General features: G+C 45.6%; 1 protein-coding gene across 1 annotated transcript in view; it reads right to left on the reverse strand.

Moving 5' to 3' along the window:
- The window catches only part of LOC121293946 (glutamate receptor ionotropic, NMDA 2C-like), a 143,109-nt gene that overhangs the window by 19,495 nt on the left and 105,004 nt on the right, over nt 1–18,610 (reverse strand). The window contains exons 6-8 of the mRNA XM_041217425.1: nt 17,981–18,134; nt 17,082–17,207; nt 4,615–4,844 (exon numbers count right to left, since the gene is read on the reverse strand). Coding sequence (XP_041073359.1) covers nt 4,615–4,844; nt 17,082–17,207; nt 17,981–18,134 — 510 coding nt within the window. The remainder of the gene's footprint in view (nt 1–4,614; nt 4,845–17,081; nt 17,208–17,980; nt 18,135–18,610) is intronic.

Genomic DNA, 18,610 nt, shown 5'->3' on the forward strand with positions numbered 1-18,610 from the left:
GATGAGATTTCAAATCAGTCTCTGAGATATCATTGTGGGCCCATTACTTGAATTCCTTCTGTCTGAAGTGAAGAGGTTAAAACTTGAGGTTTGGTTTAGCAGCTGCGATGGCTTCTATAATTGAATGTTGAGAGGTTTGCCTTTTCAGGTGGACTCAGAAAGTTTTTGCGAGAGAGAAAAGGTTTCCTGTTCCTCACTAATTCTGTGGTTATGACACCTGCAGATTGCCTGGATTCTTTTAGCAAGACAGCAGTTGATTTTTTTAATGCCTTCCTCTTTGTCCTCCTCTGACTAAGAAACCCACTTTCTGATGTTGTCTATCACATGGCTTTCACAGATTGTCTTTATCACAACCAAAACAAAATGGCTGCTCTGTTAATTTTGATGAAGATTTGTTCCACCAGGGGAATAAGCTAATTACATCGAGGTCCTTTGAAGTCCCTTCCTGTCTCCTGATCCCTCAGAATGGCAGGGGTTTCCACACCTTTTAGAGGATACAATGGACATCCCAGGAGGAATTTTGCATTTTAATGGCTCTTCGTAGTCAGCTCTAGAGATAACTGAGTCTGACAAGGTTTGATCAAAGGTGCCATATTTCCATTTTGAAAAAGGCTTTAAACTCAATATAAAGGTTTGAAAATAGAATTGAACCTTTAAAACAGTTGACCTTAAAATTTGTAATATCATAATTACATGTTTGTGATGGTGGAGTATGTGCAATAGACTTTGTCGATATGCAGCACAGTGATGAGTCTAACTGGAACAGAGGGAGAAGCTTTTCCATTTCTGCATCTTTCAATCTCTCTCAAGACCCCTTGAAAGCCAAACTCCGTTATATTTGCTACATCAAAGAGACGTGTTACAGATAAGACCTCATGATGTATCTGTTCTTGAACCCTTTGAAGACTGTGTTTTCATGTAAATAATTGCAGTTCTTTACTCCAAAGCTACTTCCTTCCAACAAGGCTTCCTGATGTAACTATTCTGAACCTTTTTGAAGAGCAGGTTTTATTAACTGTTCTCTTGTTAACGGATTCTTCAACTTGTGTTTATTATATTAGCCACTAAAGCTATATTTCAACCTCTCGTGGATGATGTACTTATTGTCACTTGTATCCTTACACAAGCATTTTTCACATATAACAATAAAAACAGAAAACAAGTGAGGTGCATTGATAAAACTGGCTACACAAAGCAACAAAATATCATTGAATATTGCTCGCAATGTGTTGTTGTGAATCATAAACTGAAGGAGGTTGATGGTTAGCATAGTGTCCTTGTTGCCTGATCAGAATCTCTCAGACCATTGTGGCTCCACCCAGTGTACTGAGTTCAGGACTGGGCACTAAGCTCAGGAAAGATATACTGATCTTGGAAAGCCTATTGCTACAAGACACACGTTTGATTCTTAACCCTTAACTTTCCAGGATGTCCATTATACCCAACCAAAACAAGTGGGGCCCTTTCTAACATGTACATGTTAGGTTCAAATGACACCAAGATGCCAAGCCTCATTTTTGGAGCATTGGCTAAGATTCTAACAGACACTGTGACTCACCTAAACAAGATGGTGCCGGAGTTAGCTACTAACTATCCTAATCCCATTTTCCAGCAGTTGTCCCGTAGCCTTGTATACTATGGCAATTCGAGTGTTCATCTAGATACTTTTAAATGTTGTGAGGACTCCCGGCTCTACCACCCTTTCAGGCAGTGAGTTCCAGATACCCCAACCTCTGGGTGAAATAAAGTTTTCCTCAAATCCCCCCTATACTTCCTGCTCCTTACCTTAATTCTATGACCCCTGGTTATTGACCCCTCCACTATCTATGCCCCTCATAATTCTGAATACCTGAATCAGGTCCCCCTTCAGCTTTCTCTGCTCTAAGGAAAACAACCCCAGCCTTTCTAGTCTCTCTTCATAGCTGAAGCGCTCCAGCCCAGGCAACATCCTGGTGAATCTCCTCCGCACCCTCTCCGGTGCAATCACATCCTTCTAATGATGTGGTGACCAGAACTGCACACAGTACTCCAGATGTGGCCTAACACTTTATACAGTTCCATCATAACTTCCCTGCTCCTGTATTCTATGCCTCGGCTAATAAACACAAGTATCCTATTTGCCTTCTTATCCACCTTATCTACCTGTGCTGCTGCCTTCAAGGATCTATGGACATTATTACCAAGATCCCTCTGATCCTCTGAACTTCCTAGGGTCCTACCATTCATTGTGTACACCCCTGCCTTGTTAGTCCTCCCAAATTGCATCATCTCACACTCTTCAGGATTAAATTCCATTTGCCACTGTTCTGCCCATCTGACCACCCTGCAGTATGCCACTGGAGACAGGCTTCTAATCACAGAAACAACCTTTGACCAACACCCTCTGCCTCCTGCCACTAAGCCAATTTTGAATCCAATTTGCCAAATTGCCCTGGATCCCATGAGCTCTTAGCACCTTGACCATTCTACCATGTGAGACCTTGTCCAAAGCCTTACTGAAGTCCATATAAACTACATCAACTGCACTACCCTCATCTACACACCTAGTCACCTCCACGAAAAATTCAATCACATTTGTTAGACATGATCTCTCCCTGACAAAGCCATGCTGACTGCCTCTCCAAGTGGACATTAATTCTGTCTCTCAGAATTTTTTCCAGAAGTTTCCCTAACACTGATGTTAAACTCACTGACCTGTAATTATCTGGTTTATCCCTGCCACCCTTCTTGAATAATGGTATTACATTAGCTGTCCTCCAGTCCTCTGGCACCTCTCCTGTGGCCAGAGAGGATTTCAAAATTAGTGTCGGATCCCTGCGATTTCCTCCCTTGCCTCTCACAGCATCCTGGGATACATCTCATCTGGGCCTGGGGATTTTCCACTTTTAAGCCCGCTAAAACCATTAATACCTCCTTCCTCTCAATGCTAACTTGTTCAAGTATATCACAGTCCCCCTCCCTGATTTCTATACCTACATTGTCCTTCTCCATAGTGAATACAGATGCAAAGTACTCATATAAAACCTCACCTATGTCTTTCGAACCCCTACACAGATAACCACTTTGGTCCCTAATGGGCCCTACTCTTTCCTCTTGCCCCTAATATACTTATAAAATGCCTTTGAATTTTGCTTTATTTTACACACCAATGTTTTTTCATGCCCCCTCTTCACTGTCCTAATTTCTTTTTTAAGTTCCCCCCTACACTTTCTATACTCCTCTAGAACTTCTGCTGTTTTGAGCTCTTACCATTTACCATAAGCTTCCCTTTCTTTCCTCATCCAATCTTGATCATTCCTTGATATCCAGGGTTCTCTGGACTTGTTGGTCCCATCCTTCACCTTTATGGGAACATGTAGGCCCTGACCTCTCACTATTTCCTTTTTGAATGACTCCCACTGCTCTGATGTAGATTTTCCTACAAGTAGTTGCTCCCCATCCACTTTGGCCAGATCCTGTCTTATCATATTGAAATTCGCCTTCCCCCAATTCAGAACCTTTATTTCCAGTCCATCTTTGTCCTTTCTCATAGCTACCTTAAATCTTATTAATTATGGTCAATATCACCGAAATGCTCCCCCACTGGCACTTCTACCACTTGCCCGGCTTCGTTCCCTAAAACTAGGTTCAGCACCACCCCTTCTCTTGTAGGACTTTCTACGTGCTGGCTTAAAAAGCTCTCCTGGATACGTTTTAAGAACTCTGCCCCCTCTAAGCCATTCACACTTTGTCTATCCCAGTTAATATTGGGGAAGTTGAAATCCCCTACTATTATTACCTTATTATTTTTACACTTCTCTGAGATTTGCCTCATGTCTGCCGTTCTATCTCTCCCTGACAGTTTGGGGGTTTATAGTATGCTCCCAGCAAAGCGATTGCCCCCTTTTTGTTTTAACATTTTACCCACCTGGCCTCATTTGAGGAACCTTCTAGGATACCATCCCTCCTTACTGCAGGAATTGACTCCCCAGACATGACATCAGATGACCCTCAACCACCCCATCTCCCACCATTGGCCATACTGCAAGAATACAGCTTTGATATAAGCTGACAGAATTTTAAAACTTGACCAAATTTTTATACCAGCATGCCAAAAGAGACTTTCTGAAGTAAAACAAAACCTACAAATAGCTGCAACTTTTTTCTGTGAAAATGATCACACTTTCAAACCCAGGGTCGTAAAATTAGAACTAAACACAACAGACGATCATGTGCCAAAGCTGTGATAACCTGAGTGGAACTTAATGATTCACTAAGAACCATAAGAAATGAACATTATGGACCTGGTCAAGCAAGTGGACAAAACAGTCTCATAGCTCAATTACCATCTGGGGTGGTTTTCACTCAACTTTCCAGCGAGGTAGTGGAGGATTGGGAGTTGGGGAAGGAGGAGACTGAGAAAGTGAAGGAGATGGGGATGAAGGAGGAGGAGGTGATGATTTTGAGATTGATGGAAGAGTTGTTTCAATGTCAACAGGCATGGGTTCTGAATTTACAGCTGATGGGATCAGTTTTAGATGCTGTTAAGCTGGATTCAGTTGCAGTGGCATCAGTTCTAGATTCAGCACCAATGATGTGGATTCTATATTCAGTGTTGTTGGATTTCTGCCTTACCTTTTTGTCACTGAGACCTGAGACAGTGTCAATGAACTGCTCTTGAATCATAAATGCTGCCAGATTTGCTGTGTAACTTGCCAGGAAGATGACAGCAAAAAAGGCCCAGATTAAGACCATGATTTTGCTAGTTGTTCCTTTGGGATTTTCAATGGGGACAGAGTTGTTGAAGACCAGTGCCCAGAGAAGCCAAACCGATTTCCCTATTGTAAATGTTGGACCTCCCGTAACTGTGAAGAGACAGATACAAAGAGTGAAAACAGCTGCAAGTACAGTTCTTCATCCAGTTTCTATCTTACAACTGTCAGCAAACAAGACATTCTTAGTTATTAAAACAGAAAATGCTGGAAAAACTCAGCAGGTCTGTCAGCATCTGTGGAGAACGAAACAGAGTTAATGTTTGGAGTCTGTATGACTCTTCTTCCTTTTGAAGAGAAGTTGGACTGACTCAAAATGTTCACTCTGTTCCTCACTCTCCAAATGCTGACAGACCTGCTGAGTTTTTCCAGTATTTTATGTTTTTATTTCAGATTTACAGCAAACGCAGTATTTTGCTTTTATTAAGATGTTCTTAGTGTTGTACTTTCACCTCGACTTGATCCCTTCACCATAGACAATAATTTACTACAAATCACTTTGAATTCCCTTCATAATCTTGAAAATTTTAATGGAAAATTAAAAATTACTTAGCGAACCTCAAGAAATTGAGCACTTCAGCTTTCCTGATGACATTAATTCCTGATACCCAGGATCTGGTATAATGGACAGCTCAGTCTGAAAGCAAAAGCATGAAAAACAAGATACAAATGGGCTCTTGGGGGGGGAAAATGACTCAAAATGGAGAATGAGGTTCATGGAGTGAAGCTGTTGAACTCAATGTTGAGTCCAGAAAGTTGTAAAGTGCCTAATTGGAAGTTGAGGTAATGTTCCTCAAGTTTGCATTGAGCTTCACTGTATCATTAACAGTAACTATGCTAGATAACACTTTGTTTCTTTGCTACAACCATTACCACTCCCTTTGCTTTTTGTTCCATGACATTTTTGTAATCTCTCCCTCCCTCTACCCTACTCCAGACCTCCCCTTTTGTACAATTTCCTCCTCCCTACTTTCAACACCATAAAATCCATCATATTTCTACCTCCCTTTAGTTCTGAAGAGGTTTATGATCCCAGCTATGAGAGTACTGGACAAGCCTGATGATACTTGTTAGAATCTGGCTTCGTAGACCATTATCATTTAAAGAATATAATGTGTGCAAGATCCAAAGGTAAGGAAATAAGTGGCGAGACTCGAAGATTGAATTGAACACAAAATGAATCTTTACTATACAAGCTTGAACAAAACAAACACAAGCAATAATGACTGAATGGGTCCACTGAACAAATAAGATAATTATTCTAAACAATAGGAGCTTCTACCTTAATCCAACAGATTTAGCCCAGTTTAACCTTCTTACTGTAGCTTTCACTTTGATAGACTATTAAACATACTCATACTCTGTGTCTGACTGCACAGGTCACAGCTCAGGTCTATGGTATACTCCTACCAATACCACCACCTGGTCCAAGTATAGGCATTGCTGCCATGAGCCAGCAGACACACAAAGACACTCCCTTGGCATCTATTCCATAGCTGGGCTTCTCCTCTCTTTACAGAGCCGCTTGGTCCAACCTAATTCTCTAGAACTGTTCCTCGCTAAACACACAGAACTGAGTTCTTTGGTTAATTACAACAGACTGGATATCTGCAGCCTCCAAGTCAGCTTCTCCCACTCGTTTTCCCCAAAAAACCCCAAAACCCACCAGCTTTCCTTTTAGAGCATAGCTCCACACTCAGCAATTTTCCCTATTGCAACCTCCGGGTTATTTTGCTTCTAAATCCTCTCAGCTAGGTCAAAATTTAACACATTGTTTGTAAGCACATCCAGGCTAAACCAAACCGAAAGTAAATAACCCCAAATTCACGTTAAACTGAAACCAAAACGCTACATCCTTAAACCTTAATATAACCCAAAATAGAGACTTATAACAACGGACATTAACCGTTTCTCTCTCCACAGATACTGCCAGACCGGCTGAATTTTTCCAGTACTTTGATTTTATTTCAGATTTTGTAGCATTCGCAGCATTTTGATCTTCCTTCACCAACAATTCTGTTGTGACAACTTTGTTATTCTAAAGAGCTGTGTGTGATTGTTGGTGAGGATGCTCTCGCTCAGAGGCAGGCTACATGATGAGAACTCTTCAGCAACCACTGCAAGGCTCCTCACTGAAATAGTTTCATCTGTGCCACTCTACCTTTGACATCAGACCATTCACCCCCTCAACTTCCAATAAAAGGAACATTTTCTCAATTGATTGTCCAGTCCACTCTGCTTTAGTAGGTGAAGCTGAGAGCAGATATTGTAGGTGACAGCTATCCGTGCTCTACAAGAGGTTGAGATGGGCCTCCTTTCTACACAGCTCACTACAGGCTGGAAATACAACTGGCAGCATCTCTGGAGCTTGTTCCTGTGTAGTTTGATGCTCTTTCCCATGGTCCCCCTGCTTAGTATTGTGTGAGAAAAGCCTGGAGGCCTGGTACATGCTGCAGTTCTGAGAGGAGAGCAGAAATGATAGAGAAGTGACAATGGGGGACTTTAATTATCCTAATATAGACCGAGATAATAAGAGTGTAAAGGGCAGAGAGGAAGAAGAATTTCTGAAGTGTGTTTAACGGAATAGGCAGAATATTACGGGGAGGGCGAACGATTTTTCCACCTCCTGCCCCCGGAAGAAAGGTTGGATGTGGAGTTGACCTGCTCCACGCTGGCTCACCGCACAACATAAAGCACTGCCCGCGGGGTAACCAGGGCCAGTGTGGCGGCTTCTGTCTCCCCTGTCCTCAGGAGCCACCGGCCAATCTGATCAGCTGGCAGCTCTGTTAGTGAGCGGTGCCGGAACTGCAGCAGGGAAGCAGAAGGTAGCTCATGGATCCCGGGAAACAGGTAAGTCTGGGGTCTTGGGCAGAGAGAGTTTGGGGCTGTGTCAGGTTGGTGGGTTTTAGGCAACAGGCAGGTGGGAAGAAATGGGGGGGAGGTATTGTAACTTAGTGGGGCTGACACCCCCTCATCCACAAAGGGCTGACCCCAAAGGTAGAGAAGTCCCTCCTTCCTTCCTGCCCTTTGAAGAACTTGTTTTAATGGAAGAGGCTGCACACTCCTGTCCACTCCTGCCCACTCCTGCCCACTCCTGCCCACTCCTTGTCCACTCCTTGTCCACTCCTGCCCACTCCTGCCCACTCCTTGTTCACTCCTGCCCACTCCTGTCCACTCCTGCCCACTCCTGCCCGACTGCCTATGTCAAACATATTATGGGATGGGCACCATATTATCGGGCTCAATTGACCCTTGATTATTTATTTAAATATGGTGGGCAGGCTGCAGATTTTGGCATCCAACTACCCTCCCCATATTATGCATGTGAGCTCAAGAAGGTGATGGGTAGGCATCCATCCTATTTTACGTGCCCTCTCCACCCCCTACAAAGATCACACCCGGCAGCTCAATGCTTCTGGTCAACTGAGGAAGGATGCATTGCTGGATCTGGTTCTGGGGAATGAGGTGGACCAAGTGGATCAAGTGTCAGTGGGGGATTATTTAGGGAACAGTAATCATTGCATCATAAGGTTTAGATTAGCTATAAGAAAGAATAAGGAACAATCTAGAGTAAAAATACTAAATTGGCGGAGGGTCAGTTTCATTGGAGTGAGAACAGATCTGTCCCAGGTAAATTGGGATCAAAGATCTGCAGGTAACACAATGATAGAATGGGCTGCCTTTAAGGAGGACATGGTTCAGGTCTGTTCTCACAATGGTAAAGGCTAGGCAACCAAAATCAGAACTCCCTGGATGAGGAAAGAGATAGAGACTAAGATGAAGCAGACACAAGGTGCATATTTTTAAATTCATTCATGGAATGTGGGTGTCGCTGGCTGGGCCAGCATTTATTGCCCATCCCTAATTGCCCTTGTTCAAAGAGCATTAGAGAGTCAACCACATTGCTGTGGGTCTGCAGTCACATGTAGGCCAGACCAGGTAAGGACAACAGATTTCCTTCCCTAAAGGACATTAGTGACCCAGGTGGGTTTTTATGACAATCGACAATGGTTTCATGGTCATTATTAGACTTTTAATTCCAGATTTTTTTTATTGAATTCAAATTCCACCATCTGGTGAGATACAAACCCAGGTCCCCAGACCATTACCCTGGGTCTCTGGATTACCAGCCCAGTGACAATACAGCTACACCATCACCTCCTCATACGACAGATGTCAGGTGGATAATACAATAAAGAACCAGGCTGAATACAACTGGTTCAGAGGGAAAGTGGAAAAGAAAATAAGGCAAAAAGGAAGAGACTGCAGAGGATCCAACTCTTCCAAGAGCATAGGAATGGTAAAAGGAGACACCAAAAAGGTACAAGAAAGGGAGATTGACACAGGGAGGCTGATGGCACGGCTGAGAAATGAATACTTTGTGTCATCACCAAGGAAGATGTTGCCAAAGGCGTGCTTGCTTCAACTGAGAAGAACGACAACATTTTAACATCTGAGCAATTCCGTCAATAATTTTTTTTTGAGAAAACAAACAATAAAAGACACAAAGTATTCAGTTTAATTATAAAAGTTGATAGTTAATGATTGGAAAAGTTACATTGCTGTAAAGAGGCATCGTGCAGAGTTTTCCCAGTGGGTTTTGTTACGGGTGGAAGCGGAGAATCTAGCGGGAGCCAAAAAATTAGAATCTCATCTTGTTGTTTGATTCTCCCGATGGTGGGTTAATGGTGGGTCGAGTATCCACTGACTAGAGGTGTGAACGCTATTTGCATCTTTACCATCTCATGCACGCTCATTAAATTAGCTTCTCGCCAGAATCATGTGCCACCTTCCAATCCTGTGTCACGTCAGCGGGAAACCATGTCGGTCTGAATCTCATTTGGAAAAGAGTGGCACACACAGGTCGGACCTCACTTTGCTCTCAATGTCCAGGCGAGTGCAACCTACGCAGCTTACCAGCCACAGCGCTGCGAGGCCAGTGGAACACTTCACTACTGGGGCTGTAGGGTTGGTCTGCTTCAGGTGGGTGCCACTGTTGTCCAGAAGGACACCAGGGTGCAGTGGTCCTCATGTAGCGCTGAGCATTCAGAGGCCAGCATTTTGACTGCAGTGGGGGGCAGAGGAGCAGGAAAGCTTTGCAAAGGGGTGGAGGACGAGAGGGAATGATGGAAGGCAGAGGGGAGACCGAGGGGTAGGAAGCTGGAACGGAAATGCTGACAAATAAGGGGGTGAATGAGATACCACATGTTGAATGGGAGGGGATGCACGCAGACTCTGGGATAGGAAAGCGGTAGTTTGTTAAAGTGGCACAAGAGAGATGGGTCACATGGAAACTCATAAGGAGGGGGTGGTTTGGAAGGGAGACAGTGTATTCATCAGTGAGGGCAAGGGGAACTCTGTGAAAATCAAAGTCCTTGGTCTGGGGCTTGCTCTGGAGTCGGGGAGTAGAGACAGTCCTGGGGCTCTATGGACTGGAGTCGGGGAGTAGAGACAGTCCTGGGGATCTGTGGACTGGAGTCGGGGAGTAGAGACAGTCCTGGAGCTCTGTGGGCTGGAGTCAGGGAGTAGAGACAGTCCTGGGGGTGTGTGGACAGGAGTCGGGGAGTAGAGACAGTCCTGGGGGTGTGTGGACAGGAGTCGGGGAGTAGAGACAGTCCTGGGGATCTGTGGGCTGGCGTCGGGGAGTAGAGACAGTCCTGGGGATCTGTGGACAGGAGTCGGGGAGTAGAGACAGTCCTGGGGATCTGTGGGCTGGAGTCGGGGAGTGGAGACAGTTCTGGGGATCTCTGTGAGCTGGAGTCGGGGAGTAGAGACAGTCCTGGTGCTCTGTGGACAGGAATTAGTGAGGGCTTTGCAGTCAAGAGACAGAAAGTTGAGAGAGTGATGAGGTGCAGTGGGCAATGCTGCATGGGTTTTCATTGGGAGCATGGTGTACTCCAGCTCCAGCGAGGGACATGGGTTGTGTGCTCAATAGGAGTCATGCACAGCTTGGTGTTCAGATCTGTCTCACAGTCGCTGGCCATGGGCTTGGCTGTCTCTGTAGTGGATGCCGATGGGATGGGAGGCATCAGCAGCCTGTATTTGGGGAATACATAATAAAGGCGGAGGGTATGTTAATCTTTCCTGTGGTTCACCTAGGTGGGTAACTGTGCTCAAAGCCTCAAAAATGGGGAGGGTAGAGGTCCACATTGGGGCATGGGCACATCAGTGGTGATAGTCTCGGTGTTTGGGGGTGGGGTGGGTAGGAATGTTGACCACACTGTGAGATCCAGTTTTATTGGGAGAGGCTGGAGAATAATAGGAGGGAGCTTTACACCGTGAGGTTCCAGGTACATTTCTGGGACACAGAGAGTGAGAGAGGGGGAGCTATTGAAGCTGGTCTTGAAGTGAGAGAGAAGATGGTAGTTTTGCGCTATTAGTGTTACGGTGCAGTTATAAATCAGAAGTAGATGCGATTCTGAATGGGTGGGGTTGGAGGTAATGTGGGAGGAGCACCCTGCTGGACTAAGGGCCCCTTCTTGGGGCACATACTAACTTGTTGGCGCCACAAGAGTAAACTGGTAAAAGCAAATTACTGCGGATGCTGGAAATCTGTAAACTGGTGTCTGATTAGAGAGAAAGGAGGAAGATCTCCTTGAGAAGATAGTCATTGGAGGCCAATGCTTTTATCAGCGCTGTAACAGGGATATTCAAGAGTCCCTGGCTTAATGTCACAGTTGCTGCATCTCAACATCAATACAGACGAGTGTGAAATTTGGGAATTCAGGCAACTGCTAAGGAGTCACAGATGTAGCATGTATGGCATTCCGTCAATGGAGGCCTGTCATGTGCTTCCCAGAATTGGCATTTATAACGGGTCAAAGGACATCCAGTCATCAATCATGAGCAACTTATTGTTAATTGGTATTCCAGATCAGAGATTGGAGCAGTGAGCTTTCTCAGGAATGGCATCTTGGTCACCTCGATGTGTTAGTGCCTCAGATACAAGACTGCGTCAGTGACAAGGCAAGTAGGACAGAAAGCACTGTAGACCCTTACAGTTACTATTGGTAACAGATTGTGAGCTTCACTATGTTGACCCGATAACCATTAAAGGTTTCGATCTTTCATTTCAGAGGGAAGGATAAAGCAATTATGGACCCAGGAGTCAGTGCCTCTTTTTGAGGGTTCTAATGCAATGGAGGAGGAGAAAGAGGGAGAGGGAGAGGCGATGCTGAGTGCACCTCCAGGAGGACACCCTGCCTGAGGTCAAGGGGAACCAGAGCAAGAACAAGAGGGTTGGGAGGAGACACCCAGACATGGAGCAACTTGTCAGACCTTGGGTTTATCAAAAAAGATTCTCCTATTTACAAAAGAGTGAGAGGCAATGCCACGCATGTCTGTGCTTATCCTGAGCTGTGGTACATCATATCTGCTCCATTCTTCATGTAGACCTAACGCCCTGTGGAGTGGGAGGCTATCCACAGCCAGTGGCTTTCAAGGTAACTGCTGCACTTAATTTCTTTGCCTGCAGGTCGTTCCAGTGACCCACAGAGGATCTGTCTGCCACCTCGCAGTTCGCAACACATAGATGCAGAGGTCACTGATGCCTCTATAGCAAGGCTCATCTCTATGTGAGGTTTACTCTCGATGAAGATAGCCAGACTGCAAGGTTCAACGGCTTCGCAGCTATCTCAGGTTTCTCAAGTGTGCAGGGTGCAATCGACTGTACCCATATGGCTCTGAGGGTTCCATGGCAGGAGTAAAAGCTTTCATTCCATCAATGTTCAGCTGGTGTGTGATGATTGGGAGCACATAATGTATGTTTGTGTCAGGTACCCTGGGAGTTGCCATGAGTCACCCCCCCGGTGTCTCAGATTGTTGAAGGGCCTGAGCGTCTGCAGGGATGGCTGCTTGGGGATAAGGGTCACCCACTGAAACACTGGCTGATGACCCCAGTGCATTGCCCTCAGCATCGAAGGAGAGGCAGAACGCAGCTCACAGCTCCAGACGGTCCCTATTCAAGCAGATTATTGCCATTCTGAAGATGCACATATGATGTTTGGACCACTCAGGTGGTGTTTGATAGAGTTTCACTCATCTTTGCTGTGTGTTACGCCCTTCACAACCTGGCACTGCAAACAGGTGATCCCTTGCCAGAGGGTGAAATGAAGGAGGATGCGAACTCTTTGGAGGATCAGGAGGCCCATGAATCCCAGGAGGATGTCAAGGGTCAGTCTGAATGCAATGATGCCATAGAGGAAGCAAGATGTGGGAGATGCACCAGTGTCACTTTAATTGCTGCTAGATTGCAGGAGGAGTAAAGTGAAGGCAAGCGGAGATGGCCACATTTCTCCTGGCCCTGAATTCAATTCCATTTCATTGAAAGGGATGTTCAACCATTCACATCGAGGACTAGTTCAGCATTCACACTCGCATCTCCGAATCTCATGATTCACCAGGCCATGATCTCAAACAAGGTCAGCGGTGCCCTCTGTATGTGCCTGCTCTGGGAAGGGATAATCCACTGAGCAATGAGAATGCTGCAAAGACTCACTTAAAGCGTCGGCAGAGAAATTGGAAAATACAGTGGCCAGTGAGTGGTTGGGGAACTCCTCCTCCTGTCCATGTTTTGTCCTTTGACACTACCACTGCCGAGAGTCAACTGCTGCTAATCCGTCTAGGCTGCTAATCCGCTCTCACACGATGGTGCACTGTCAGGAAGGAGTGCTTTAATCACACAATTCCAATAAAGTTTCTAATCCATCTCCCTGACATCACATGAATGTGAATCTCACAAAGGGAGGCTATCACTGAGTGGGAGGATGGATAAGCTTCGAAATAAGAGGATTCCAATGAACATAATCACAATGCCTTCACTTGACCAAGCCATTCACATCAACATCAAATGTATTTACGACAGTACAATATTTCCGCAGTGGTAGCACAAGCGTAACCCAAGAGCGATTTCAATATTTCTTTATTTTCCTAATCCTATCACTATGCCTGGGTGCAGCCCCAACAGCTGCAGCACAGCTGGAGGCAGCCTGCTGACAGACAGCTATGTCCTGATGTCTATGATGACCTTGGCGGACATCCTCCGGTGGCCTGAGTCCAGGAGGGTCCCGGCCTGATTAGGGTCTCCTGCTCAGGGGCAGATGCACCCTCCTTGGCCTGAGCAACTAGAGTGGATGGGGTCACAGGCAGAGGGGACTCTGAGCGGCTGGACACCCTTGGAGTGTCCTGAGAAGAGGCCCACGGGATGTCTGGCCGAGGCTCATCCTCCCTGTGGCAGCCTGAGGGCCCCACTCTTACTCCTTGAGAAGGTGCACTTGGATGGATGTCCAGATGCCTTGTCCCCCTCTTGCCTACACATTGATGATGCCCACCAAGGTGCGTGGCCATAGAATCCAGGGCCAGTTGCAAACCCGGCAAAACCTGCTGGACCAAGGTGTCCCTGGTAGTCACCATCCTTCCCATGGTAACCTCCAAGTCCTTGCATGTTGGGACCACGACGTTAGACAGAACACAAACAAATTCTTCTATCCTTCACTCTAGTCTGCACAGTGACTGCTGAATCACCGCCTGTTATTGCACCTCCAGCATTGACCTGGCAGGCGCTTGCAGAGGCTCATCATCTGATTCGGACTGAGGGGGTGGCTGGTCTCCAGCAGCCCTGCAAGTGCCAGAGACCCGGGCTGTCTCTGCCTCCGACTGCTGCAGGGGCAGTTAGGTGCTCTCCAGTAGGGGAGCCTGAGCCTCATCTAGAAGTAGGCCCCACCGAGGTGTGTATCTCTGTGCTGGTGGAGGGTGCTGGTGAGCGCTGGTGATGGTTCTTCCTCAGCTTCCTCTTCAGATGTAATCTGGAGGCTGGGACTTATGGAGGGCAGGCTTGTGAGTCTCAATCTGCTGGTGCCTATGAGAGAGAGCACAGAGTTTTCATTGATAAGCATGCGGATTACAAGTTTGCAGGTCACTCACTTTGATTACCAGGATGGCAAAGTAGGTGCTGAGACAATTTGATCTCCCCTTCCCCACAGGAGTGATTGCTGTCTTCCCAGCAAATTCCATGAGGGTTGCGATGTTGGCTGTCCCTCCTTCAGTCTGTGCTCTTTCACTCCTGTTGTGGGCACGCTTGCCCTGGATGAAGACAACAGAGAGGCATGTGATGGGATGGGACGGAGCAGAAGTTGGGAAAGACGCAGGCCCCCTATGTGTGTGGTGAGGCCTTCCCAGAAAGGGCTGAGCATGGAGTGTGCGCAGCATGATAGCTGGGATGCTGGTGAGGTGAAAGTCTCTGTGAAACAATTAGTGGTGATATGTGCCCCCCTCTAACGGTTGTGTGAGATCCCTGAAGAGAGTAGCCCTTTGAGTAGATGATGCCATGATAAGAGTTTGATATTGGAGAGAGCTGAAGGATGACTTGCTCTGGCAGATTAGATGAGATCATTCATCCTCTTCCTGCACTGGATGACATTCCAGATGTGTTGGCCAGCCGCACTGACGCCCTTAGTGATGGTATCCCAGGCCAGCGAGGTGAGACAGGTGTGCTTTCTAGAGCCATCCCTGGGATAGAACGCGCTCCTATGTGCCCACACTCCTCTTATCAAAGCCTGGAGGGCCTTGTGGCTGCATCGAGTGCTGCTGCCCTTCTGTTGGGTTGCAGACACATTGCGAACGGTCTCCTGGAGAGAGTGAGGTGCTCAGGCAGCATTTAAATATGGTGCCCAGACCTTCAGCACCGCCGAGTAACTGCAGCCAGACAAATCCAGGTGATTCGGTGAGATACTCGCCTGCGCATAATTAATAAGCTTCCAAGTGCGGAATAGGTGTGATTTCCTGCCATTCCGAACAGCGGGATACGTTCCGCGGAACCCGCCTTAGTTTCAAAAACGGAAAATTCTGCCTATTATATTTTTAAAGAGGGATGTTATGTTGCTGTATTATTCGAGACATGTTAGGAACTATATTGTTATGTGTATGCATACATAAGCATCCAGATGCAACATCACTCACTACTGCAGGACAGTCTGCACCGAACTAACACCGTATCATTCCACCACCCACCTGGAAAGCTGCAAGAGATACAGGCGATGAAAGCTCTAGTATTGTGCCTAAATGTGCAATTATTTTGAACTTCTGGAAACCACAAACATAACACGTGGAGATGAAATTTAATGCAGAAAATTGTGAAGTGATACATTTTGGTCGGAAGAATGAGGAGAGGCAATATAAAATAATATAAAATAATTCTGAAGGAGAATTGAATGTGGCAGGACGGGGAAAGTTGTTAAAAGGCACATGGGATCCTGGGTTTTATAAACAGAGGCAAACAGTACAAAAGCAAGGTTATGGTGAACCTTTATAAAACAGCAGTCAGTCTCAACAGGAGTTTCGTGTCCAACTCTGGGCACCACAATTCAGGAAGGATGGTGAAGGCTTTAAAGAGGGGGAAGAAAAGATTTCGAAGAATGGTTCCAGGGGCAAGGGATTTCAGTTGTGTGGATAGATTGGAGAAGCTGGTGGTGTTCTTCTTCGAAAAGAGAATGTTAAGAAGAGATTTTATAGAAGTTTTCCAAATCTGAGGGATCTGAACAGAGGCGACAGAAACTGTTCACATTAGCGCAAGGACCAAGAGCCAGCACACACCAATATAAAGTTGCTTGACAAAAAAAGCAAGTCGGCATGTGGAAAAACCTTTTCTTTTAAACACAGCAAGTGGTTAGGATCTGGAGTGTTCTGCCTGACAGTGTGGTGGAAGCAGATTCAATGGTGGCTTTCAAAAGGAAATTGGATAATCTGAAGTATCTGAAGAGAAAAAATTGCAAGGATATGGGAAAAGCTGGGGGAGTGGGACTAGCTCAGTGGCTCTTACATATTGCTGGCACAGATTCAATGGGCCGGATGGTCTCTTACTGCGCTGTAACCATCCTCTGACTCCAGATGTCACCATGTCCCGGGCTTTGGATCCGTGCCCCACAGAACAATGGGGTAGCTGGACAAATTGGAGCTCTCAGGTCCTGAAATCACTGAGAAACTGGAGCCTATACGGTGGGCTCAGGGCCTGGGAGTCAGGTTATGGGGGCTTCTATTGTGGATTCAAGGTGCAGAGGCAATATAAATGAAATGGTACAATTTTAAAAGGTGAGTGCATGATCAGGGGATTATGCTATAACATGATGATTCTTTGAAAAGACTCTGGTTGCTGGTCAAGGATAGCAAGTGATATTGATGAAAGGTGGGTAACTGAAGTTGAAGCACAGATCAATGATGATTTAATTGAATGATGGAACAGATATGAGGGGCTGAATGGCCTTCTGCTGTTCCTATGGTTCTATAGTAATGTGACAAATTGCTTCATTCCAGTCCCATAACTCACTGACAACTTACTTTTGCCGTTCATGAGGTTTCGGTTGTATCCAACAGGGCTGTAGTATTCGAATATACAGACTGTGAGAGCAACCACCGTCAGACACATTACAAACATCATCATCCACACTGCAGGGCTGTAGGGTTCTGCAGAGAGAGAAATGGCAGCTCAGTAAATTCAACACGGCAATCGGAACCCTCCACATACCTAAACCAGCAAGCGTTCACCTCCTGCAAGGCTCGGTCTGCAAAACAGAATGTCTCAAATCATTAATTCAGAAAATACTCCCTCTGTGATTTCAGATTCCTATCAGTATTTCAACCACATCCAATCATTAAACCTGTAAACCTTACAAATGTAATTGGTAATCAGACCCATCACACCATCATTGACCCCTGGCTCGATCACTGACCCCAATCTCTGGTTATTGATTGCAGTCCTGTCATAGATCCCGGACCACATCATTGATCCATTCAAACTTAGTTCAGCTCTGACTCCGTTATTGAATCCTAAACTAATCATTGATTTCATCCCTAGATCCATCTTTGATCCTTTATGCATCATTGATTTCCCAATTAATCATTGAGTCAGCTTGCATTATGGAGGCCAGCCCCATCATTAATCCCAGCCAAAATCATTGACCACAACCCCAATACTCAACCTCGTAATGAAACAAAGTTACAGCAGCCAATCAGGTGAATGCTCAGGAAATTCCTGGTTAACAAGTTGAAACAGGAAATTAAGGCTTTTTCCTTGAGAATTCTCCCAATCCATGTATAAACTAAGTAATGGTGTTGCACGGAGAAGTTGGCAGTTTATTTTAAATCATTGAAGGCTTCATCGTAACATTTACAGTTTGCTGACCTGAATGGGCCCATTTTCTGCAAATGCAGCCCCTTCACAACATGGCAAAGCTCACCAAGAAACGCCGACGGGGAGACAGTCCCATTGCTCCTGGCAACCATCACACTGATTCCAGTCTCCACAAAGGGGACTGAGAAACTCACAATCTCAGAGCGTTCTTCATTGATGGTGAGAGATCCAATGGCCATGTCTGCTCTCTGATAGAAAACCTACGAATGGGAAATGAAACAGCGAACAGGGTTAAATAGTGAGAATGAGAGTAGTCTGCACTAGTTTAGTGGGAGTGGTTTGGACAGTACTGATTTAATGTGAGTGGACTGTCTTTAGAGAGTGTGAAGAGTTTGTGTTTATTGCATGTAAAGGGGTTCATGTTGATTAGTGCCAATGGTCTGCATTTATTTAGTGAGTAAATCATGGTCTTTCAGCCCATTGTGCTGGTGCTGGCTCTTTGAAAGAGCATTGTGTTTAGTCCCACATCCCCATTTTTTTGTTTATAATTCTGTCATTTCCTCACCCTAAACTAGTTGTCCAACCCCCTTTCAAATTTATTTGTCAGCTTCCATCTTTTCAGGCAGAGAATTCCAGATCCCGATATCTTGAGTGACAAAAATTCTCTATCTCCCAACTAAATCTTTTTTCCAATGATGAGCCTATAGTCTTCCACTCTATTAAAATCTCTCATCAT

The sequence above is a fragment of the Carcharodon carcharias genome, chromosome 22 (assembly GCF_017639515.1).
Source record: "Carcharodon carcharias isolate sCarCar2 chromosome 22, sCarCar2.pri, whole genome shotgun sequence".
NCBI lineage: Eukaryota > Metazoa > Chordata > Chondrichthyes > Lamniformes > Lamnidae > Carcharodon > Carcharodon carcharias.